Source organism: Drosophila virilis, chromosome 5, assembly GCF_030788295.1.
Source record: "Drosophila virilis strain 15010-1051.87 chromosome 5, Dvir_AGI_RSII-ME, whole genome shotgun sequence".
In the NCBI taxonomy this organism is placed as follows: Eukaryota; Metazoa; Arthropoda; class Insecta; order Diptera; family Drosophilidae; genus Drosophila; species Drosophila virilis.
In genome coordinates, this window is record NC_091547.1 from 18,413,096 (window position 1) to 18,439,474 (window position 26,379).

The following is a 26,379-nucleotide window of genomic DNA, read 5'->3' on the forward strand; positions in this document are numbered from 1 at the left end:
ATATTACATTCTATAGCACACAGACAGAGAAAGAGAGCGAGAAAGAAAGAGTGCGGGGGGAGAGATTGAAAGGAAGAGAGTCATAGCCTGCTGACCACATTAAAGCTCAAATGTCCTGCAGTTTTCAGGCACACACAAATTTGCTTACAGCGGCACACAGAGAGGGCTGGCTGACAGGAAGGCTGCTGAGAGGGGCGGAGGAGTAGGAGCCGTTGGTAGGAGAAAGCCCCAACAGAAAGCAAACTTTGCTCATCATTAACAAAACAAAATATTGAACATGCCTCAGTGGCAGTGGCAGTGGCAGTTGCGGAAAGAGCCAAACCCAAAAAAAAAAAAAAAATAAATAAATAAAACCAGAACTCATAGAGCGGAGCTTACGTTTCAAGTTTTTCGCTGCCTGCTCGAAATACAACAACAACAACGCAAGCAGCAACAACAAGTTGCACTCAAGTGCCTATTTATCTTATTAAGACGATGCCGAGCAGCTTGTTTGGGTGCCAAAAGCCGTGGCTGGGTGCCTGTGGGCGTGGCATTGTCTGTTTGCCTTTGCATAGTTTTGGCTCAGGGACTTGGGCAAGGACACGCCAGGCTCGAGCTGAGCTTTCCTTTTATTTTTTTTTTCTTTTTGCGCTCTGCCTATTAGTTTATTTTGCTGCTTGAAGTAGTTTCTAAGTTTCTCTGCACAACTTGGGTTGCTGCTGCGTTTGTTTTGTTAATTTGATAGGGGATACACTTCTGTTGTAGAGAGCAGGGGCAGCGGCAGGGGCAGCGGCAGGGGCAGCGGCAGGGGCAGGGGCAAGGGCAGGCGCACGACAGTAGATGGCAGAAAATAGTTGAGTTGACTTGTCCACTTACACTCGTACATATAAACATTGTGAATGCTGCCGCTTTCCATGCATAAATGTGACTGAGCAAACAAAATGAAAATGTTCTTGTTGACATGCCAGGGTTGTCGCTGCTCTCAATGTAACTAGTAACTGGTGACTGGTGACTGCAGGACTGGTGACTGTGGATGGGAATGTGGATGCTATGAATACACTTAAAGTGCTGTCAAAATTGTTGGACTTGTTTGATTTTGTCAATGTGTATGTGTGTGTGTTTGAAAATGTATGCTAATTGGCTTTTGATACTCTGCCATTGTAGATGGGACAACGTCATCGTCATCTGAGTGCTGGGCGTAATGACTTTAAAGCTAGGGCAGTGGGTGGATATTATTGTGCGGTTTTGTGGCTGTTGTGTGGAGTGTTAGTGGTTACCAATGCTGAGTGCTATAGTGGTCAGATATGAAGTTGTTTTTCCTTTTTATGGGCAAGTGAGTGCCAAGTGGCTCCAAATTTAAAATAAAAGTCCTCATCTAGACATAAATTGAATGCTTCACAAATCATGTGGCTCCAAGCAAGTATACTATAGCCTTCAATACTTAGCTTAAAATAGTTTTTAATGCTTTGAGCTCTATTAAACAAAACCTTATATAGCACAATCAGAACTTATCGCTATTCCCTGGCAACCTTCTGCAATTGTGACAAGCTAATGATTTGTGGAATTCATTTGCATAGCCCAGGCACAACACAACTTTCCACTGTCTAAGCCAAGCACGGCAAAATGAAAAGAATACAAAAAAAGACGAAAAATTGACCCCAAGGCAAAACTTTTTAATAGAAGCAAAAGTTTTCGTTAGCTTAATTTATGAACCTCTCGAGACTCGATATGCCGAGATTCGGATTCGAAACGCACTCAACGCACAATGCACACAACGAAGCGAAAACTCATAAATATCGATTTCATTACCAGCGCATACATTTCATGGCTATCGGGCGGCCAAACCAAAGCTGATGAGCCAGCGAGCCAATGGAGAAGGAACTGTAGCAACTGTAGCAGCCGTCTGAACTGGGGGAATCCAGCGTATGCGCTCGTGTGCGAATCATCCACACGCCATGACTAAAAGTTACTAAATTTTCCGGCCGTTTGCGTCATTAATTTCCACAAAAAAAAAAAAGGAAAAAGAGAAGCAATTGGAGAAAAAAAAGAAGCTCAAAATGGAAGTGGTTAAAGGCATTGCCACAGCCTCAAACCAATTTGCAGGCAGAGTAAAAGTGCGGACGGAGGCGCAACGCGAAACGCAAGTAGAAATAATGGAGCAGCAAAAGTTTCGCGAACGAACGCCGATGCTCGTGCACTGATAAGGATAATGGATTTGGACTCCTGGACAACGCTGATGACGACAACGACAAGGACGATGCGAATGTGAGCGAGCACGAGGACGAGGACCAGAACGTGAATGGAGTTCGTTGCCAGCGAGTAAATTTATTCATTGACAATTGAGTTGCGGGCTGCTGGAAATTGAGTTTGGGTCAGCAGCACGTTATTTAGATTTTCTCCCACACAACTGCGAATCCCATTCCGACTGCTTCTACAATGTCATCAGCCGCCGTCATCGTCATCGTCATCGTCATCGCCATCATCAGTTCATCCCAAGTAATTTTGAGTGCCGCATATTTATTTGCACAAACGCTTTTGCTTTATTATTATGTATTGCTATGGCTGTTATTATAGAAACCCGCAGAGAGCCACAAGGCGGCACAGTGGAAAAAACTGAGTCAAGTTCTTCAGCGCTCAAGTGGTTTGCGGTTCGTTTCGGTTAGGGGCTGGCAGACACGTATTTTAAATATTTTTCGCGCAAAAATGTCAAGTATACCCTTTGGCTTACAAAAGTATGCAGCCGGGAGGCGTGCCAACATATTTTTTAAACAGAAACCAAGCTTTAGAGAGGAACAAGAGGGCGAGCTATGGCAACCGGTGAGTTTGAAGGCGAAGGCACCAGCTTATCATTTTACATATTCCCAATTCAGAATTATTCTTATTAACTGTCGAAATATGTCCATTAAAAACGCACTTTTACAACAAATTGGTATCCCTGCGCACGTGCGACAATTGGCTCTTAAAATTCGCAGAACTCAAACCAATTAAAAAGAGTATAACTGCCTTAATTGTGTTATTTAATTATATTTGGGCGCAACCATGCAGTGGCTATTAACAGCTAATTAAAGGCTCGCCGTGCTACCAGACATCTGTTAGCACGAAGTGAAGTTGGCTGCGCTTTACTCCTGTTGCCATATTGAAGTCCTTTAAATCTTTTGGGTTACATAAATTAAAAGAATGTGCTGCTAAATGAAACTCGTAAGAGCTCAGTTTGAAGTTCCTCAAAATTTAAGTTTAATATTATAATAAAATATTTCTGTCTGACAAACATATTAAATACATATATGTTTCTTATTCTTTCTGAGAATTCATCAGAATCCGTCTTTTCTTTTTAAATCTCTTATTGCTTTAATCTTACAAATTCTAGGAAATAAGAAATATATATTGTAATTTACTTCTAGCTGTTTAACTCTGCACACTCCCAATCCGCATTTGCATAAAATGAGCTGCAATTTGCCTGCATTTTCCTCCACTTCTCTACGTATTTCTCTAGCTCTGTGGCTGCCTCCCCATCTGAAGCACTGTCTTTCTATCTGCTGCTGCAATACTTCACATGGCCCCTGATATTTGCTGAAGCCTCATTTTATTTTTCATTTCTATGAGCTGTTTTTCTTTTTTCTTTTATCTACTTTTCTCCATATATATTTCTCTTTTTGTTTTCTTTTATTTTGTATAGAGATAGATATATATATATATACATATATATATATATATAGATGTTTTTTTGCCGCATGGAATACTCGTAGATGTTGTCGCCGCCGTGGTATGAAATCTAGTTTCAGGCAAATGCCACAAAAGATTGATTTTTTCTGCTTCTTCCACTACAACTAGTACTTGTTTATTTTGTTGTTGTTTTTGTTATTTGTTGTTGCAGCTGCTGCTGCTGCTGCTGCTGTCGCCGTTTCTTTTGGGGCTGCTGCTCTGCTGGCAGCTGGCCAAGCACAAATTTGTTTCGAGTGCCTCGGCGACGACATGTCCAAGCCCAAACATAAAAAAATAAGCCCTGTCGCCCCCGCATCCAAAAGAAACATTTACAATGCCTTAAATTTGCTTAACAAATTTTCAAATTTAATACGTTAAAATAAAAAGAAATAATCAAACAAAACAGACACAAACTTTGCCAAAACAAAGGCACAAATTATCAACAAAAACAACAACAATCAACAAAAAAAATCTCCAAGCGCGAGCAAAAACCGCAGCGCAAAATAAAAGAGAGAAATAAACTTTTGCGGGCCAAACACGTAATAACATTTAAAAAGTGCTGATGCTTGGAGCCAAACACACACACACACACACACACACACATACATTCACACACAGATGCACAGAGGAGAGTTAAAACTGAGGGGCAGTTTCTGCTACTGCTGCTGCTGCTGCTGCTGATGATGATGATGATGATGATGATGATGATCAACATTTCAAGTTGTTGTTGCTGCCACAACTTTTGCTGATTCAACACTCTCGCTTTTTGTCGCCCCACGGCGAGTATTTTGTGTTGTGCTTCAAAACATTTTCGTATTTATTCTTAATTATCAAGAGCGTATTTTGCTTCTGGTTCTTTTCTTCGTTTTCCCTTCTGCCTGCTGTTATAAATCTATTTGGCAGCGCGCTTTCATTAACAGCTTGGGCCCCGCTGCAACCGCGAGCCGCTACTGGCTGCAGCCCACACACTCGACATACTTTATCATGACACGCGGCGTATTTCAACATATCTTCCACACTGACAGATGAGCCAACAACCAGACAGACTGCATTCGTCCTGACCAGCCACTGGCCCTGGCCCTGTCCCTTGCTCTGCACCTGCCCCTGCCTCATCCCTTAACCCAACACTCCGACTGCAGACTGTTCAGCAGTTGCGAGCATGTCTGGCTCCTGACTGTCCTCTGCACAAGCTGTCCGACTGTCTGTCTGTCCGTCTGCTTGTCCCATTGTCCTGTTGTCTCTTTTGGAACATATGACAGTTTAATTTACTTTTATTTTTGTGTGTGGATTGCATTCCAACAAACTGAAATGTTGGTTTTTGGGGCTTTTACCCAACTGCTGTTTAAAGTTTATGTTGATGTTTATGTCATTTAATTTCAATTACGAGCGAGTATATACGCCCCTATTGGGATTGTAAGCTCAATTATCACACTGGGAGAGAGAGAGAGAGAGAGAGAGTGCGAGAGAGGGAGCAAGAGAGAGCGAGACATAGCTAGAGAGGCAGGAATAGAATCCTTCGTTGGTTATTTTAATTATGCGGCTGGCTGGTAATTTATGTTAAACTGTGAGTTATTAGAATTTATGGCGCGCCGCCCCGTGAATTGCCAAATGGCCAAAAACGGCTGTATTACGGCTTTAAGATGGCTTTAAGCGGCCAAAATGCGACCGTACGATTGTGTATTTCATTGTTGTATATGCCAAATAAATACACGAAAAAGCAATCAACTTCGCTGCCTGGCAGAGGGGCATAATAGAAAACCAACGTTTACAATATTGTTCGAGTAAATCACAAAACACAAAAAGCAAAAAATGAAGAAAAATGGACAGCAAAGATAAATAGAAATACAACTAAAAAGTCTGTTTCTAACATTACGAAGCTCGAATACTCTTCTAGAGCTAATAAACTAGAGAAAATACTTCAAGGAGTTGCAAAGAGATTTCTTGGGTAAGTCAAAGGATCTATATATGTTGAGATGTGATCTAAGTATAATGGTGAATTATTTTGTTTTATAGGTTTGATTTATTAAGTGCCAAGCAGGGCTCAATATAGGTGAAAAATTTAATAATCCAATATGCTAAATAAAAAAATATTTCATATCTAATGCAAACTAAATGCAACTAAAGATGGCTCCTTCAAAGAACATGAAATACAACGGAATATAGATAAAAAAAAGGCTTGGAAAAATAAAGGAAAACATCGAATGGATCTGCTCGAACTATATAGGTCAAACGAAAAAGCGAGCCGATAAGACTGCCAGCTAGGGTATAGCCAAAAGATCGAGTAGAAGACCCTGACAATGGGCAATGGTATGCCAAAACAATGACAGCGGGAAATCAACGCGCCAAAAAGCTGACAAACGACAAATGAGTAAAAAGCCCATCCAAAGGGTCTCTGCAGAGCAGCAAGCACACTGAGCTCTGCCAGACAGACAATGATGTGGCAACAAGATGGGGGCGGGGATGGGCCGATGGATGCTGTTGATGATGACGCCATCGTCGACAGTTGAGACCGGCGACTGGCAACTGGCGAGCTGACTGACTGCCAGCCAATATGTGTGTTTTCCATGTTTAATTTGGTTCTCCTCGTTTTTTTTTTTTATTGGGGTTTACTCAATAAAGTGCTCGACAAAAGCTGATAAGCAGGCGACGCAATGGCAAAGAACAACTTTTGATAAAAGAATTTTCAATATATGCATAACTAAGCCAAATAGAAACAGTCAAATTCACACATACTCAGCAACATATACATGTATTTATATATGTGTGCTTAAGTATATACAGCACTGTCTGCACCACAAGAGTGGTTGAGTTTTTTCTTTGCCTGCAAATACTTCCACTTGAATACAATTCCTTCTGCTCTGGATCTCTAGAGATTTGTTTTTTGTTTGGTTTTGTTTTCGTGCACTTGTTTACTGCGTCTTTGTACAAAATAGAAAATAGCAGCAGCAGCAGCAGCAACAGTAGCAGCAACAGTAGCAGCAACAGCAGTAACAACAATGGAGCAATCGCCTGCCCAACCCCCCTGCTTCTCTACACATGTCACCGAGCAAGAAGCTTTCGCCTGCTCGAGGGATTTTTCGTCTTTTCCACACAGCTCGAAGTAAAAATGTAAATTTACATTAGACGCAAGTAAATTTAAATAATGCGCGTAAAATTTACTAGTTTTTTGCACAATTTTTCCTACCCAGTTGTAGTATGCTTTTCGTTTCTCTGTCTCTTTGTGTGTGTATGTATGTGTGTGTGTGTGTGTGTGTCTGTGTGTGTGTGTTAGTGTTGTTTGTGTATGAAGTAGCTGTTGTTGCAGAGTGGCAGCAACAAGGAAACAAAAAGCTTTAGATAACAGTTATGGTATCGTCGGTTACCAAGGGGCACTATTATGTGGCAGCTTTTGGCTCTGCTGTGTGGCTTAGAAAATATGTTGACAACCATAAAGCTGAATTGTTACGTTAGATTTTGTTGAGAATGCGAAAAATATAGCTGCAAATGGGCAAGTTATGCATTATGGAACCTGGCATTTTCCTGAATAAGGAAAGGAGTATTAGTTGTTACGTAGTTTTCCGTTTAATAGGATGCTCTTAATGCTGTGGAATGCATGTGAATTTAGATATTAGACAAGGTCTACGGTTCACATTGAGCAGCACCCACCGCATGCAACTCATGAGGATGATAATGGGAGTTTAGAGCACATATGGATTCTAAATGATTGTTTAAGCAAAAATATATTTTAAAATGTTTGAACTATCTCAGACACATAGCGTGTAACTCATGTGGATCCCAACTATATAACTCCCAAGATATTAAGTATTCATCATTTCTTGTTGGTTTCACAGACAGCACATATTAATCATAGCATCCATTATCTGTCTCTATTTTATCCACAAAATTAACCGCTCTCGCAAGCACTTGTTAAGCACCCCTCCACAGACTAAGCCACCCGCAAAAAGGCGCAATTATGGTTCGGTCTTTTGGGCCACAGCCGCTGATCACACAAAATCCGCATGCATTTTTCATGCTTTGTCAAATAAACAGCATCTACATATAGAACACACACTCTGCCCACATACACAAAGGAGCCATTTTTTCAACGGCTAGACGATAGAAAATCGTGCCTGGGTTTTAAGTTCTTTTTTGTTGTTGTCTTCTTTTCTGGTTGTGGACAAAGTTTTGTTGGCGCTTTTACTTGCCAATTTCAAAGATACCAGAAGCGAAAAAATGCGTCGTATATGCAAGATGCTGTATACGAGGACGAAAACACAGAAAAGCTTGTCTAATAAAAGTCTAGTCGACATTATTTTTGCAACCCTCCGCGAATTATACACAGTTTGATCCCTTTTGCGACCCCAGCACGAGACACACTGAAAGCTGAAACTGGGGAGTCGGCCAGTTGGGGAGGCAGAGAGTGGGTAGCCATGAGGCAATGCAATTTTCGTGCATGTCGCAAAAACGTGGCTTGAATATCCAAGTAAGTCCCACATTATAAATAAATAAGCAGTCCGACGCAGCCAGCACGACAAACACTCAAAATAAAAAAACTACCCTCTTGATAGAGTTTCGGGTAGAGTCGCATATGTATAAAAAAAAAAAAAAGAAATAGAAATTATATTAAGCAAGCGAGGAAAACATTTTAACAAGTCAATAACATGTCAAGTGAAAACTTTTTTAATATTTTCAAATTGTTGTCGCACCACCCAAAAACCACCCGAAAAAAAAAGAAACGAACTGAAAACTTCATGCGTCAACTCGTTTGAACCTGCGACCCGCTAGAAATGTTCTTGTGTGGCACGTTGCACAGTCACACTCGATGTGGGCGTGTGCGTGGGCGTGGCTGACGCGTGTCTGACAGCGCAATTAATCAAAATTTACAATAAATTTTGTATTTTGTTTTTTTTTTTCTTCTTCTTTGTACACCACTCAAAACTGAATCTGTTGGCATCTCTCTGATGTATTTGTTGCTTTTGCCTTCTTGTTGTCATGATTTTGAGATTTGCTGTTGTAATACGGTGGATTTAGTCTTGCCACAAGTGGAATTTTAAATGACCGAGCTGTCTATTAAAGTGACAACTTAACGGACCAAAGTGTTTGTGGAACGTGTGCTGATGAGCTTTACAAAGCGGGCAACTTAATTTTTAATAAATTCTCGGAAAACAATTGGGAAACAGCTTAAAAGAAAGACCAGCGGGTATTGCCCGGCCTTGCCCGTGGATATTTTTTGCTGAAATATATTAGATATTACCTATAAATATACATATGTGTTTCGCATACAGAGTCAGGTGTTGGAATCAACTGTTTCCGCCCATGCGAAAGCGAATCTTGAATCTAAAAAAAATCTTTCGTTTATTAAACCTTTGACCGTATTTGATGGAATATATACTTAAAGTGCTTTTTTATTTATGTAGTGTTCAGCTGAAAGCTCTTTTTAATCAAATAATGCATATTAAGATTGCTTTTAGAAGAAAGAAGTGTGTGAAGAATTAAATTGTATGTAATTTCCTTTTAGTTGCACTGAGAGTCTATTTAAAAATAAGAAGAGAAACAGCCCAGTTGATAAAAAAATAAATTAACACATTCAATATAAATATAGTTTATAAATAGCTGTAAGTGCACAAAAAGCAAACGAAACTTAACACTTAACTTGATTACATTCCGTTTGCACCTGGCGTATGATTCGTGCATTCAACTGATGCTCAACTTTCAACTTGCCTTTCAATATTAATTTCAATAAATCAACAAGTGCATTTTTAAAATGAACAAACTTTTGGCAGGCACTGTGAGAGATCTCAGTGCAAAAACTGGCTGCAGAGAAAAACTTAAAATGTTGCCTCTAGTTGCAAGCATGAATCAACACAAAGGTGGGCAATAAGGCGCCATGAAGCATGTTGCAAGTTTTTTATAGCATGCAAATAAGGCTAAGAAAATGTCTAGATTTGCGTCGGTGTATGGGCGTGCGCGCTGCGAAATCAAGCAGAAAATATTTGCAAAACTTTTCGGATTCAAATGCATTTACTTAATGTATTAAAATGTTGCCTTGTAACGAACGTTCCATTGATTACGGAAAGGAGAGTGCTGTTTCTCCCCTCAACCACCCAATCATCTCTATCAAGCCAAGAGATGAGTTATGTGTTTGTAAGACATTATACAAATTTGGCTATACTTTGAGTTTTTTAAAAACAGCCAAAATGTGCTGTTAGCCGAAATGTAGCTGAAAAGTTTAACTGTCATTTTTTTAAGAGCTCTGCGGCCACTTCCCTTCCCCCCTTCCCCCGTCCCTACACCGACGACCAAGCAGCCGCTGCGACGAACTTTTGCTTATGAACTTTTCACTAATGCTTTTTGGCTCCATGTGGAACTTAATGTCTGCCACTTTTATTTCAGCTTGTTCTTTAAAGTTTTGCCATTTTTCCACAGCACACGAACAAAAATTGTGATTTTTTATGTTTTTCTTGTTTTTTTTTTTTTTTTGGCAGTCATGACTTTTGCACGCAAGTTGAAGATATTTTTGCACTCCCCAAGAAAAATCAGCGCAAAGTTTGCTGCGCCCCTCTCTATAGCCCAAGTACATAACCAAAACCAATATGTATTAGTGTACGTTTGTATGTGTGTGCATAAAGGCAGTCAAAGTTTTCCTTGGGGTGCATGTCCTTTTTCTGTGCTGACTCGCAAACCCCACATCGAATGTCTGCACACTCTTTTTTGTGCAGTATTTTTTAAGTATTTTTTCCTTACTTTCTCTTGTTCTTATTCTGTGGCTTGCATTTCGTGCAAATATCATTATTCTTGTCGTTTTGCTGCTTTAAGCGATTTTCGTGAAGTCGTTTTAACTTGACTACTTTGAAAAATGTTGCCCCTTCGGCACGTGCCAGTTACAGGGGTGGAGGGGCCTGGCACGGAGTGTCAAGAAAAAAAAATGCGCTAAATAGTTTTGAAGAATATTAAAAAATTCCTTGGCACTTACGTGGGGCAAAGGGCGTTAAGGGGTTGGAGTCTAAGGAGTGGTAAGAGGGTGACCAGCAATTGCAGTTGAACTTACCTAGAACGAAAAAAATTAAGAAAAATATTCGTCAGTGAGAGAATTGTTTTGATTTATGTTTTGGAAATTACGATAGCTTATTAACTTAAGAAGGGCTGAACTATGTGACCAGATATTTGAAGTTATCATTCCGTAAGTGTGGCAATAAATGTTTGAAGTGCGTTAGAGTTGACGTCAAGTATGAGAGAATATCGAAATTTGATGAGGTAGTTATAGTTGCTTCGAATATTTATTTTTATGTGAAGCGTTTGCGATTGTAATAACATAAACAATCTTTTGAAAATATGGACAACTTACGTAATTTACGAAATTATAAATAATTTATCTGTTAGTCAAAAGTTTGTTGGTTTTAATAGTGTAGTCTGCTAGTTATAATATTCTTAATTAATTATTGTCTATACAAAATTTGTGTAAAATTCAAATGGTATTAATACTTTTCTTCTACTAAAACTATACAACTCATTTGCAAATTCTCATTATTTAGGCGGTGCGCAACAATGCATTAACCAGTGCACAGGTGCAGTCTTGGAGCCAATGAAATTACTGCGAGATCAACATAAGCAACAGCTGTCCGTTTATTAACTTAAAGCCAAATGAAATGTGAATTAAGCCAACATTATCAAGTTGCAGCCAGACTGAAGCCGAGTTAATAACATGACTAAATAATTGCTAATTTACGTGAAACGAGCCTGGGTAAGGCAAGAGTTGCTGATAGCTGAGCTGCCTGGGGCAGCTACGTGCCAAACTTTGCCACGTAACTTGTTGACCTTATGGCGGGTGGGTGGCAGCAACTGCTGCCAGGGTCAACATTTGTGGAACGATATCAAGTTGTGGGCCCTAATTAGTTGGGCCAACAAAGACTTGTTGGCGCATAGGTGCCTGACGGAGTATAGAAATGTAGATATAAGGAACGCCAAGTGTGGAACCTGTGTCAAGTTAAATTGTTGCCTCTAATGCTTGTGAAATTGTCCTGTGGATAGCAAGTTTTCTTCTTGGAATGTGAATCTAACAGTGGAACTCAAATGTCAGTACACAAGATAACTTACTACAGACATAAAAAAACAAAGTCTGAGGCTTATCCGTATATTTAATAAACATTCTCTTATAAAAACTAAAGCAAACTTATATGTTATTATTTGTTTATAGCTTGTAATATCTAAATTATCGTTGTGATTGCAAGAGTATTGGTTTACTGCGGCAAAATGCATATCTTAATATAAGTGTACTGCAGTTGCATTCAATTTGTATTCTCATGCTCTAGTCTCACTTATGCAACTTGCAACTATTCATGGCACAATGTGGTATTTGTTTAGCTAACAAACCAGCCGGCTGGGGGGCTGCGCGGCTGTTGAAGCGCCAAAGCTGCCCGGAGGGCAGCCAACTTTATATAGATTTTATTTTATTTTTTTTGTTGATCTTCCCCACTCGCCCCTTGCTGTGAATTGTTAGCCAAAGAGCAAACGACTGTCGTTTGCCAAAAATCAAATGCAATCAGCGAAAACAAATAATGGCATAACGTGCCGTATTCCCAAACATTGGGAGTGGCACGTGTGTGGATGTTAAATGCAAATAGAAGCCCACCCGCTCTCCGCCGCCTCCATAAGCCAACACAAACACACTCCCACACACACGCATATGCGAATATGGACAAGTGCATTAAATGCAGCCAAGCTAATAAATATTAAAAGCTATTTTCCACATATCGACGCGCTTTAAATGTAATAGGAAAATAAGGGAAAAAAGAAAATACTAAAAAACGGGAAAACAAGCCAAAAAAAAAAAACGACTATATTCAATATGGAATTGTGAAAATCAATAAAATTGAACAACGCACACTGCATAAATGCTATATCAGATGTCACACATCTGGGGAAAGTGTATTAAAAATGTATTAACTGAAATGCAGTTCGAGATTTATGTAAAATGCGTTCGCTCTGTACTAGAAAAAAGTGCATCTCATACAGCTTTCGAATTAGAAACTGTCAACCGTCAACTGTTTCATGCATGGAAATTGAATTTATTTCAACTTACAAATTATAATTTCAAGCATAATACGAAAAGTACCTGTACAGTTTTTTCTTCAACCTATTTATTCAAATACTTGTTTAGCATATTACTTTCATTTAAAATTCACAACAGTTTTTGAAGTAACTGTAACTTCTTTTTATAGTAATAATCCTTTCTTTAAATACATTTTTCTACTACTATTTCTCATTTTGTCTTAATTTCTGCTTAAAACGGATTATTCAATTAGATTTTGATGGTTTCAGATGGAAAATGAATTTTTCCTCACGCTTCGCTAGCTTTTGCCACGCAATGCATAAGAGAAATAAATAGCCGCACATATACTTACAGCACGCACTATATACTTATATGTGTGGCTTTGCAGTATTTACAGTCACGGCTTCAGCTGCCCCAGGCCACTTGCTCCCTGCAACGCCTCCCCTCTCCACCCCGCTCCTCCACAAACGAAATTCATCTGTGTATTTGTGTTTTCATTTCGCTGCAACTGGGATTTACTTTTTGGTCCTCATCAGAGAATCCTGTTGCTGCGGCTGCGGACAGCCGATGCACGTAAATTTAAATTAGCAGCAGCGCGAGAGTGCCACACACAAGCATGCACACGCACACGCATGATATATATGTACGGTCAGTTGGTCTGTGTATATATGAAATTACGCATACGCCACGTTGCACCACATTTTGACTACTTCATTACCATGTTTAATCAGATCATTGCGTGTGGCAACGACAGCAGCGACTGCGCCATCATCTGCTGCAGAGGCCAGTTCATCAGTCTGCCAATGTGTACACCACTCCCCCCGCCCCTCCCTCCCCCACCCGCCGCACAGGTTCTCCCAACCAACCTCTGCTGTTGCTGCTGCTACTGCAATCATTTAAATGTTGTGCATTAATATTTCACACGCACATCGCACGCACTTTTGGTCAACTGGCTGTTGCTATCTCACGTAAATATGACCATCTCTTTCATTGACTCCGCTTCGACTGGTTTTAGTTTTTAGTGTTTTAAATAACAATTTGCTTTTGCATAAATTTACGCATGTTTCCCGCAAAACTTTGTTGCCTTTTGCACATAATTTGTATAGCTTTCATTGCTGTTGTTGTTGTTGTTGTTGTTGCTTTTATTGCTATTGTTATTGTTTTGACGCGTTGCTGTTGTTGCACATTGCTCGTAAAGTGTGATAACGGCGAGAGGGCAAAGCTAGAGAGAGAGCTATAAAATGTTTTGTTAGGGCTTTTATAACGCTTTGTATTAAAGTTAAAGTGTATAATTGTTGCACATTGAGCAGTAAGAATTAAATATATTGTGGATCCATTTAAAATCAATAGGTCCAAGATAAGGAAAGAAAAATCAGATTTGCCAACAATTTGTAGCCTTAGGATTGTGGTCATATTGTTTTTGGTTAGAGATATCGATTAATTATAGAAAATATAGTTCGATACCAATATATACTGATATCAATTGTTTATAGACTGAGGCAAGCAGATTGCATTCAAATGCGAATCGATACATGTAATATGTATTGACCATATCGATAGCATTGTGCATTACCGATAACAACATTAACTTGATGTGCACTCTAATGACATGAGCTGACACTTATGCCTACACTCATCATTGACTTCAACTCATTAAACGGCAAAGCGTCGTTTTGTATCTGTATCTCAGCAGCTCCGTCCCTGCTCCCTCTAGCTCTCTCTCTCTCTCTCTCTCTCTCTCTCACTCTCTCTCTCTGTCTCACTCTGCTGCCTGTGATTTATGCACATCAATAACACAGCGAGAACAACAAACACACACATAAATTACACAGCACATACACACTCACAGTCAGTCACACAATAGGCTAAAACAAATATTTGTCTAATTTCAAGAACAAGAACTAACAGTGGAGATTACCAAGGCAGATATAGAGAGCTATAGATACAGTCAGATAGAGAGCTAGATATATAAGTATATATATATATATATTTATGGCAGGCACGGTCTTTAAAGCGATTGCAAAAGGCCAGAAACGTTTTTGACATCAGACAAAACCGCAAAACAAAAGTTATGGCTTCTGTTGCTGACAAGGTCGGGAGTGGAGGGGCTGAGCAGGTTTAGATAGGGTCGGGTAAGATTGCAATAGAGAGACGCAAGCGAGACGGCAACATGAACATAATTAGCATCGGGAGCTTTAATTGATAGTTAAAACAAACGCCAAACAACACACAGCAATACACACATACACACACACACGCACAGCACAACAGAGCCTGAAAACTTTGCTCTTTGCTTGTTTATTAATGCCTGTTGTTGTTGTTGTTGTTTTTGTTAGTTGTTCGTTGCAGTTGTTGCAGCTAGTTGTCGTTGTTGTTGGCTGTTGTCTGCTGTCTGACATGTCAGGCTGCTTATTTAGCTCATTTATTTTGAATGGCAGCTTTGGCAAGTGGATGCACTTGCGGCCAGGAAGCAGCAGACACAGCAGACATCAGTAGTCTGGCTGGTAGCATTAATTTCCAAGCTATAAATGGCTTAAATTACGCTCCACAAAACACATACACACACGCGCACACACATGCATGCAAACACACATTGCACACTTTTGGGCGTCTGCACTTTATCTTCTGGGCTGGCGCATAGCTGACTGCGTATCTTATCGCATTGCTGTGCATCTTTCGAGTGCCCCTCGCACGCTGCGGTTGCCTGCTGCAAATTTATTAGCTGCCATTTAAATTGGCCCACAATTGACGTGCCAGACCACCCACCCAACGACATGCCCCACGTTGCGGTTTGCAACTGCTGCAGCACCTGCAGAATTGTCATGTGCGTCCCGGCATCTCGGCGTATCCTTGTATCTGTATCTTAGAGCTGCGGTTGCCTGCGTGCAGCAGATTAATTGTTTACGCTTTGGGGTTTTGCCAAGCCTAAAAACCCCAAACTTCAGCTAGAAAACAGAAAACAGCTAAAAGATTTGCATCAACTTTTGCGCATTATGCAATTTATCTAAAGTAGCTAAATGAAGACCAGAAAACGCTGTCAATTAGAGCCAGTGACAGGCTGTGGACGGACGGGGGCTGGTAGGGGTGTGCCAGGCTAATACACGCACATACACATGCATATTTGAACGTAACTAATTAGCTGTCAAAACAGCATAATATCAACTGGATTTAAACAGCAGACACACAAAATTTGAATGGCAAATAAAGTAGCAACTGTATTATGTACAATTTGTTTAATCAAAGAAGGGCAGGGTATGGGAGGCAAGTGCGGGCAATGAAAAAAGCCTGCAAAGCCAAATACACAGCCTAACAACCTGTACACACACACACACACACACACATGACATCAGGCAGGCAGGCTGACAAGCAGCAGGCAACAAAGTCAACACAAGAGACATACAGACAAACAGACGAATTGCATATAGTTGCTGTATATGTGCCTATGCCTGTCTGTATCTGCATCTGCATCTGTATCTGTATCTGTATCTGTATCTGTTTTCATATGAGCAGCAAAGTCGAAAAGTTGTTGGGCTCTGCTGAATTTTTAGCCAAAGCTCTTTGCTCCCGCTCTCTCTTTCTCTCTACCGTTCTCTCTATCCTGCTCTGTGTGCATAATCGAGCGGATACAATCATTTTAATAGACACGCCGGTGTTATAATTTATATGCAAGCATATCCGTTCCCAGGCACTGCTCTGCCAGGCTCTGTCCAGTAGCCAACCACAATTTCTATGCCATTTGCATATCTGTGGCAATATTGTTGTTGATTTTTGTTGTTGTTCTCGTGATCGTTGTTGTTGTTGCTGCTGCTCATTCCCTTTGTATGTGACTTTTGCTGGCCATTATTGTGTTAATTTGCAGGTTGATGTTGCCAGGCTGCCAAGCTTTAGAGCGGCAGCAAAGAGTCGGGGAACGGCTGCTGCTGCTGTCCATATGTGTGTGCATAGAATTTGTTTTGGGGCATATGACAACTGGCAAAAAGTTTTTATTGTTGCCATTTTGCGCGCTATAATTCAAAAAACAATGTGAAATATTTGTCGCTTGTTGTTTGCCCTTTGTGCTCGTTAACAGTGGACTGGCGAAGAGGAAAAGGGAGTGCCAGCTGCCGGAAAAGGGTAGCAACAAATTGAAGCTGTATGAGTTTGTGTGTCTGTAATAAAGATCTGTGTCTGGCCTCTAATAGACATAACCTGAAACAACAGCATTTGAGTTATAAAATACTCAAACAGAGAGATCGAATTTAACAATTTTTGTGATTACACAATACTTTTCATAAACAACAATATTTATGGCATAACACAACACTTTTTACAGACAACAATAACAGCCATATGCATAATTCAGACAGATACGCAGTTTTGACTATAATTAACAGGGACTACTTTTAATATAATACACCTGGCTATGTGCTCAACGGCTGCTGATATAAATAACGATAATAAAGTTGAGTAAATAAATACATTTTAAATAGAGAGAAGCATGACAATTTGATATTTTGCCTAACACCAAATCTGTTTGCTTATGAATTTATTTATTCATTTCTTATTATGTTTTACATTTAATAGATTGATTTGATAAAATACTAAATATTTTGTGGATTTTCTTTATAATTTCATACATTTGTTCAATGCTACCAAATTTATAATATTGTTAATTTTGTTTTATATTTTTTAGATTTTGAATTAACGTTTGAAAGAACAAGAGGAAGAACAGTTCATTGGAAAACTAAACTGGAGTCTGGTTTAGTTTTTTGGTTCTTAATTTGGATACTAAAATCGGGGACATATCCGCTTTTTCATTTATAAATTTGAATTAAAACTGCGCACTGAAAATAATTTGCACATTTTCACATATAAATCAGTTTAACAAGACAAATATTCAGCCGATGATATTGACAATTAAAAATTAAATTAAAAATTGTTATAAACTGAGAAATTCATGCTGCAAATGAGCGGCTACTTAAAATGATTAATTCATATTTGCAGCAATCATTAAAACTATGATTAAATAAATAATACAAGATACTCATGCGAACTTTCGTTATTAAAAAAAAAAAAAACAAGGTTTAATAAAGCATGGCTATATAATTTAATTAACAATGCACCCAAGCTATGGAAAAGAAATGCTTAAAAAAAAACGTGCAAACAATGAGCAAAATATGGCTGTCCAAATGGCGTTGTCATAATAAATGTGTGCAACAACAACTGGAGCACAATAAAAAAGAAATTTAATTTGAACAGCAATAAATGGAATTGAAATCAAGTGAAGCCAAAAAAATAGTATTAAAAAATAACAAAAAAAAATAAAACAAAAATAAAACCAAAATTAAAAACAAAGGGTGCTGTTTTTTTTTTTTTTTTTTTTTTTGGGCAGATTTGGAAGGGTGTGGCAGTGTGGTCAGCGGAGTAGGTTGGATTCTGTATGTTGCCGTTGAGGACAGCGCGTGCTCTGACCAACATAATTATTATGCACAGCGCTGCCAACGTCGACGCATCGCGATGTTGCAATGAGAGATAAATATCAGCGATTAATTTGAAATTTATTGCATGCATTTAATAATTTATTAGTGCGAGAGGTGCAACGGCATAATATAAATGTTGTTGTTGTTGCTGTGGCGGCTACTTCTTGCCGTCTGCATGTTGCGCATACGCCACATTGGCCAATGCAGCCCTTCGGCTTGTCAGCGCAGCGTGAAATGCAACGTTTTGTTGTTCCGTACGTGCATGTAGCTATGTGTGTGTGTGTGTGCGTGACTGAGTGTTTGTGTGCCTTGGTGTGCTTGCTGTTGTTGTGCATAAAACAATTGCATTTAAATTGCATGCCGTTGTTTGACTTTTGGGCTGTTTGTGCAAGTTTCACTGCCCATGGCCCATAAATAAAATGCAAACAACTCAATTTGCGAAGCGTTCGATGCAGAGACAGAGAGAGAGAGGTAGATAAAATGAAATGAGAGAGTGAGCAGACAGGGCCTTTGCATAGGTTTTCATGTTTAATAATCAGCCAAGCAAGCACCAAACGTTGAGCTCGGCTCCGGTTCGAGGCAAAGCATTGAATATATTTCATAAATATATTCAAAAAACAAAAAACTTATAAGTTTCGTGCTGCAAAATAGTTAAACTCGTTGACATCCTTCTGATATGGATGTCTGTGTATTGCAACCTATTAGACCTAGTGCCAGCCTAAGGCGGTTCTGCCTATCTAGTTAGGATATATATAAAAATATATCCATATCTTTGTGTATCAATACTACATATACTGCAGTATATCTATATTCTAGCGCTGGCTTCGACTTCGCTTAACACTTTCATTATTTAATTTATTTATGATTTGGTTCGCTAAACTATGAATAAATAAAATAAAATAATATTTACAATTTCATTTTAATTGCTAATTTTAACTGCATTCTACTATTTTATATAAATATTATTTTAAATAATTATTTCCTTTATTTATTTATTGTCTAAATTCGGCAAACGTTTTATCGCCGCCCATAAATTATGTCTTAATTATCTCTGCTAATTTAGAGCCCTAATCATATAATTTGCAGCTGTCGCTTTCTATTGCCGCAAATCCACTCAAATTGGTTTCGTTCAGGCGGGCGAACGGTACTCGGAAAATACGCATCAGCTTTAACCATTTCACATCCATGGATTTTGGAAACAAAACTTTTTAATTAAAAACTTTTTTTTTTGCTGCGCTGCACTCTTTTTGCGCTTTGCTTGTGCGTTTTACGTGATTTTCCTCTCTTTTTCATACAAATTTTCGAATGTTTTTCTTGTTTTTTTTTTTTTTTTTCGGTGTCTATTGTATTTATTTTTTGTGCGTCTTTTGGCTGGCGCTTGTCTGGCGCTGCTCTGTTGGGAGGCTTCCCGTTTTCCATTTGCAACCGCTCGTTTTCTCCCTTGCCCCAAGGCAATTGCTGCCTCGGGGAGCGACCACAAAGAGCAGCAACTTGTTGTTGTTGCTGTTGCAGCTGCTGCTGTGGTGGTGGCAACAATTAAAAGTGCGCCACAGTGCGACACTTTTTTATTTCGATGGCGTGGGTGTGGCAACAACATCAGCACTTAATGTCACATTTCATTAGGCGCACAAGAACAAGAACAAAATAACTGCTGAGCCACTGAGCAACTGGCAGCATTTTTGCTATTGTTTTTGTTGTTGCTCTTGCGGCTAATAAAGGGAATGTGTTGCATACCTTGCGGCTGATGAGACAAAATAAATAGAGAAAGTAAATAAAGTGAAGTGGATGGAGCGATTGCAGATATTTGCGTGTTGCGTTGGAAAAAGTGTTGGAAAATATATTCAACAAATTAACTTTAAATAGAGAAAGAGCTACACTTGATAGGATATATATATAAATTTAAAAGGATTTGTATAAAAACTCTATCAAATGGTTTCAATTACATTGAAGATGATTTCAGATAATAAAGATGTTAAAAGTAAATCTAGATAATCTATTTGCATATATTGTACTTTTCACTGTTGTTATTGTCTATCAATTCAATTTTATAAGCCCTTCTATTACCCTATTTTCTCCTTCGCTTTTTGCTTCTATACCAATCCGTTCGAATTTTAGCACAACTTTCAATTCATATTTTATCAAGTTGGACAAAGTCAGTTCCATCATCTACACAATTGACAGTCAGCCTGCCGTCCACTTGTCATTCAGAGCTGCCACTTGGCTAGCCGCGAGTCCTGCTGCCAAACTTTACAAAGAAGTGCAAAATTAAATTACTCACTAATTACGCACAAATCCATCAGAATTAACCACAATTAACTAAACTTTGTTGCAACAATTTTCTTGGGTTTTGTGTCCTTGCGGCTGCGGCGGCTGGCTGCTGCGGAGCTGCCTCCTGCAGAGAGTCCACGCGGCGCTCGCTTCATTTCAATTATTCAATTTTACACCTTGTGGCATTTCGCACCGAGCAAAAAATACACACGCCCATACACACACATAGAGAGAGAAAGAGAGAGAGTGAGAGAGAGAGAGAGAGATACAGGGCCTGGCAGCTCGGCAAGAAATGCCAACGAATTTGGCAGCTCAGCGCTGGAAGTTGGAAGTTAAGAGACTCGTCCTCCACCCCTTCCTCTCACAAGCTTGTCGCATTAATCGCACGCGGCAAAAGGACCAAGTTTTGTTATCCCAGTCCCCGTGCTCTGTGGAAATACGCAATGAAAGGCGCTAGGAGCCAGAGCATCTGGAATTTACAGCAGCGCTAAATGAAAAATTGCAGAATGCTTCACGGCGCTTAAAGCAAATGGAGAGACAGCAGCAGGCAGCGGGCAGCAGCCAGCAGCATTTCTTTCAACCATGTCCTGGCTGTACAAGTAAAAACTGCGGTCATTCTGCCTGCAATAAGCAGCTGCCTTTCTCTATTACTTACACTTGTTGTTGTGGGCGTGGCTGTGCGGTAAATACAACAATGACAATTGGAATCTTGAAGCATAATACGCTTAATGTAATATTTTTCCATTGCGTCTTCTTCTGCATTTTCGAATGCATTTAAATGGGAGCATTTATGAATGCAGCAAGTGGTACTAGCTTAAGAAATCTTGGCACCGAATTGAGTGCACATTAGAAGAAAGCTACTCCAAGATGAGAGCCTAGCTCGCATAGAAACAGACAGACGCACTCAACTCGGCTGTTGATCCTGATACTTTATGGGGTTTGAGATGTCTTCTTCTGTGCGTTGCGCATTTCATAACAAAATTGTAATGCCCTCTACGAGGGATTAAAAAAATTGTGTAGCAAAATTTATAATTTGGTTAAATATTTACTTTACTTCAAATATTTGCACATTTTATTGGTAGGTTTTCCTCAAAATTGACACACGAGTCTTAAACGAAGCCAAACAAAGATGAATTTGACACTTTAAACCTGAGAAATAGCTCTTAAATGTATTTCATGAATTGCTCAAAGCCATTAAAAATATTTATAAATACAAATTTGCAAATACATGTCTCTATTTTGGTTGCCAATTACACACGCAAATCATTTAAAATTGTCGACACAAAAATGTATTTATAAACAAAACACAGAAACCCACAAATTGTCGTGTGTTTTCTTTGGGTTTCTATTATTTGCATCCCGCTTTTACGCATCTCTCTCCCTCTCACTCTCTTTCTAAATCTCTTTACTTTTACGTCTCTGGCTGGCTTTGAGCCAAGAAATTTGACTTTTGAGAACTATAATTTGACACGAATTTATTTTGTAAAATATTTGTTTGTCTTAAAACGAATAATTTGTTTAGCTTTGTTTTGCCTGCAGCATCTTCATTTGAGTTTTTCGAATTTGCAACGGCCTCAAAACGAAATGAGGCAACAATTTAACTGAGCGTGGCAAATGTTTATAAACTAAACGGACAGTCCCGCAAATATGTAAATGCAATGTAAGCATTTTATAATTAAATTTCATAGGCGGACGCTTTGGTCTTTTGGTTTGAGTGTGTACTTGTGTGTGTGTGTGTGCGCGAGTGTGTGTTGTGGGGGCTTTGTACTTATAATTTAGTACGCACAAAATCAGTGGCAAAAATTGCACAACAATTAAATAAATGGGTTTTCCGCGCAAAATTTAAATGATTGCGCTTTGCGAAATTAACTCATTATAAAATTAATTAAACAATTGATTGGAGCCGCACAACGCCAGCCAAATGTGACTGTAATTGCAAATTCTATGTGCCAGATGTTTATGCTATATAGTATATATATATATATATATACATGCCCACGCACATGCAAACACTCTATAACCAACGGAAATTGCACTCAACATAGGCCTAAAGGGAGAGAAGCCATAGACAAACGGAAGTTTGCGTGTGTGTGTTGGGGTAAGTATGCGTGTGTATGTGTGTGCCTGTGTGTTTGCAATCAGTTTTCAGTTTTCAAATCGCCAGCAGCAAAACCTAACAACAAACGAGGCAACAGCAGGAACAACAACAACAGCAACAACAAAGCAAATGCGTAATGCGTGTGCGGCATGAGCAGAATGCGAGGCGTGGCATATATAAAAAAAAAATATCAAAAAATGAAAGCAAAAAAAAAAAAAATACAATAATAGAATCAATTTGTAGTAAACCACATGAGACACATGAAAAACCCAATAAAAACGCACAGCAGTCGCCTCAATTTTCTCCAATTGCCGTTGTTGCCGCCGCTGCTGTTGCTGCTGCTGTTGCTGCTGCTGTTGCTGCTGCTGCTGTTTTGTGGGCGCTTTTGGGGCAACCGCAAAAGAGAGCTTAAAATTATTGCATACTTTAGAGCGCGGCTCGCGGGTATCGCCGTTGAGAGCTTTAAATTTAAAATTTAAAACAATTAATGAACATTAAAATACTTGGTGTATTTGTTAAACAATGGAGCTTGTAAATAAGTCATTTTAAGTGTTGCAAAATGCTAATAAATAGAGAAAATATAGCACGGCATAAGTAAATGAGAATACAGACAGCCTGGGAGTAAATGAATGTCAAGGAAAAAAGAAAATTAAAATATTCATATACGCTTAATATATATTTATGCAAATTAAACATATTGTGGAATGCTTTATAGATTCTTATAACAGTGCATCCATTTTTGCTATGACCATGAAAATATGATTACATTTATTTAGCAAACACAATATGCGCAAAATGTAGCAACAAATGTCGCTTAATTGATGCAACTGTCTGTCAGCCTGCAGAACATTTGCGAGTCGCTGTTGTTGCCTCGACAAGGCAACAAAAAAAATATGTATATATATATATATCCATTATACAAGATAGAAAAGTTGGCGAGTTTTATTTTTACGGGCTTTTTCTTTTGGTAAAAAGTAAAACTCTGCTTTGGCTTTTACATTAAAAACTCTCAAAATGGCGCCGCTCGCAGCGCAAAACCGTTGACATAGACATAAGGCTGACTATAGGTATGTATATGTGTGTGTGAGCGAGTGTGTCGTTAGGTGTATATGGTTAAGTACCCCACTCACATGCACAGCGTAGACTCAGCAACTTTTGCGCACAAACGTGACAGGCTCAACTTGAAGCAGGTTCAGCAACAGCATCAAAACTGATTGCGATAGACGCAGACATACCCATTGTAAGCGATTATTGATTGAAATGTACATTTCGGACTAAACATTCATAATGATAATTTGTCTTATATATCACAATAATTAATTATATAGAGTAACATATACACGATTATAAAGTAAACCCAGCTTAGCAACAAATCTGCATCAACTCTTTCATTGGTCTATTATACTCCTCTCACATCGGTTCACGGGGTATATAAAAAAATTTGTTGCAAGCCTTGACAACACAGCCGCAACCCGGCAAAACATTTAAGGGGGGGGGGCGAAGAGATGGTTTGCTGTAGAAAGCGGAGGTGGGGTATGAGCGATAGGGACAGGCCATGGCGCGTGTTGTGCGCGTTTTTAAACGCGTCGCTCAATTGTCTTCTGCTTTGCCACCTGCCACAACGTGTGGCAAAGTAGAGAAAACACAGTAGCAGTGCGAAGAGAAAAGCAAACGTGCCAACTCTTATTCCTGCTGTTGTTGTATTTGTTGTCGTGGTTGTCGTTGTATCGTTTGAAGCGCACTTACGCCATATACACACGCATGTTGTGCGCTTACATGTATGTGTTAGCGTGTGTGTGTGTGTGTGTGTGTGTTGCGTTGTTCGTGCTGTTTGTGCGCGCAATCCTTTGTCTATAATTTTCATTTTGTCAGCGCATTTTGTAACTTAATTAGCATTTTCATAAATACAATTTTTTCTCCCCGGCCATTTGGCTTTTTGTGTGGCAATTTTTTTAAGCGTCTGCTGCCGCCTCTGTCAAAAAGTGTCAGCTATCATATCTGCTGGTTGTTGTTGTTGTCGTTGTTGTTTTCGGCGCTTTTAATTAAGTGTAAATTAATATGAGCAGCATGACAATAAGGGCCGCAACTTGTAAATCACAATAAAAGAAGCTTTTTCACATGCGAGTGGGTTGATGATGCGACAAAGGATAAGCTTTGCGCATAAATTAGGCAGAAGACTTTCATAAATGCATTTGAATATGCGATTCTTAAATTTAAAGGATTTTATATACATTTATGCAATTTGTGTTTTGTATTTATAAATATATATTATGTCTGTAACAAGAATTGGCTTTAAATGTTAACTAAATCCGTGCGGTATTTTCATGAAACAATAAAATATCTGCAGGCTATTTCAGAATTAGTTGAATATACTTTCACAATATTTTGTTATTTAATTTGCCACTTGGTTATAAGCCGTAAATTAAGAAAATATTCTGTGAAAATTTCATTAAGATTCTTTGGGAAATTTTGTTTATTAATTTTAACAAAAATTTAAGCTGCTTGCTACGCAATTTGAAGCTTGTTAACATGACTTGACAAGATACACGCACAAGATACAAATACACAAACACACACGCCCACACACAGACACTGATGACACACACGAACACACACATATATAAGATTTTGTTGTCTTATGCAGACACCCTGAGAGAAGCATCCTTGGAGAGCGACTGCCTGACACTTGTCTGTTCTACTCTGTCTGTCCTGTTTGTTCTATTTTGTTGTTTTTGTTGTTATTATTGCTGCTGCTGCTGGCATTGCATAAATGCCTTTTAAGTCGCTTTAATCTCCTTACATTTCAAGTTGTTTGCTGTTACTGCATAATTAATTAGTGAAAATAGCAAGGCAAAAATAAAAGTAAAGCAAAGATGCGAGAAAAGCTAAAGAAACCAAAACTTGACAGCTTTTGATGAGTGTTGCGAGTGCTGCAAAGTGTTGCACACAGTCAGAGAGCACACACACACCCACACACACACAAACACACCAACACACACAGAGGCATCGCACACGACTTGCCACATTTATTTTGCTTTGCCCTTTTGGCCTGCTCTATCATCAGTTTTGTTGTTCACACTTTCGCACTCGTTTCAACTTCTTTTTAGCTGATTATTTTAATGAAGCCTCTTTGCCAGCTGTCAAGTGTTGTCTACCCCAGCGCGTTTCCCGTGCTCCCCTCTGTAACCAATGCCGCGAATACGTATTTTATTATCAAAGGTGGCTTGTTGCCAAGCACTTGTGGCATGCTACTTACGAATAACATGATGTGTAAATAGTTAAAGTGAACTTCACATACCTGCAAGCAACAAGAAAAGGAAAGGCATATTAATTAAATATTCAAATGGCTTAAGCTTAATCGCATAAATTCTTAAAGGTAATTAATGTAGACCAATAATAAAAATAGAGATAAAGAAACTTTATAAATCGTGTAAGTTATTGAAAGTAAAATAGTTTATGAGAAAAATAAAAGGAAATATATTCAGTAATATTGAAAAGTCACATATGCATTATAATCTGTAATATATAATGATCAATCGATATACTAGAAAACTTTAAGAGACGTAAGAAAAATTAGTAATATATATATTAAGCCAAATTTATTTAAATATAAATTATCTCTAATTAATATAGATGATTTTGTTGGTATAAGAAAATCACCTATTTAGAATACCTCCCAGAAGCATTTCTTGTTTAACTGGTTAATTTCCATGATTTGTACGTAATCCAACCAACCTGGCCCCTCTTTTCGGTTAAATCTTTTAAGCATCCTGAGCTATCAGCCTAATGAGCCGCAGGTTGTAAAGCCATCAACTTGCTCGCAGTTGATAAACACCCTAACATTT

The 26,379-nt window shown here is 38.9% G+C and overlaps 1 protein-coding gene across 34 annotated transcripts in view; it reads right to left on the reverse strand.

Moving 5' to 3' along the window:
* mbl (muscleblind) overlaps positions 1 to 26,379 on the reverse strand; it is a 212,549-nt gene that overhangs the window by 84,310 nt on the left and 101,860 nt on the right. The window contains exon 3 of one of the 34 annotated variants that reach the window (XM_070210438.1): positions 8,517 to 10,708. The exons of 32 other annotated variants lie outside the window; for them this stretch is intronic. In XM_070210438.1, coding sequence (XP_070066539.1) covers positions 10,664 to 10,708 — 45 coding nt within the window. In that variant the 3' untranslated portion in view covers positions 8,517 to 10,663. Of the gene's footprint in view, positions 1 to 8,516; positions 10,709 to 25,403; positions 25,833 to 26,379 lie in introns of those variants that run through there. One more of the 34 variants, XM_070210436.1, reaches the window with a different exon arrangement.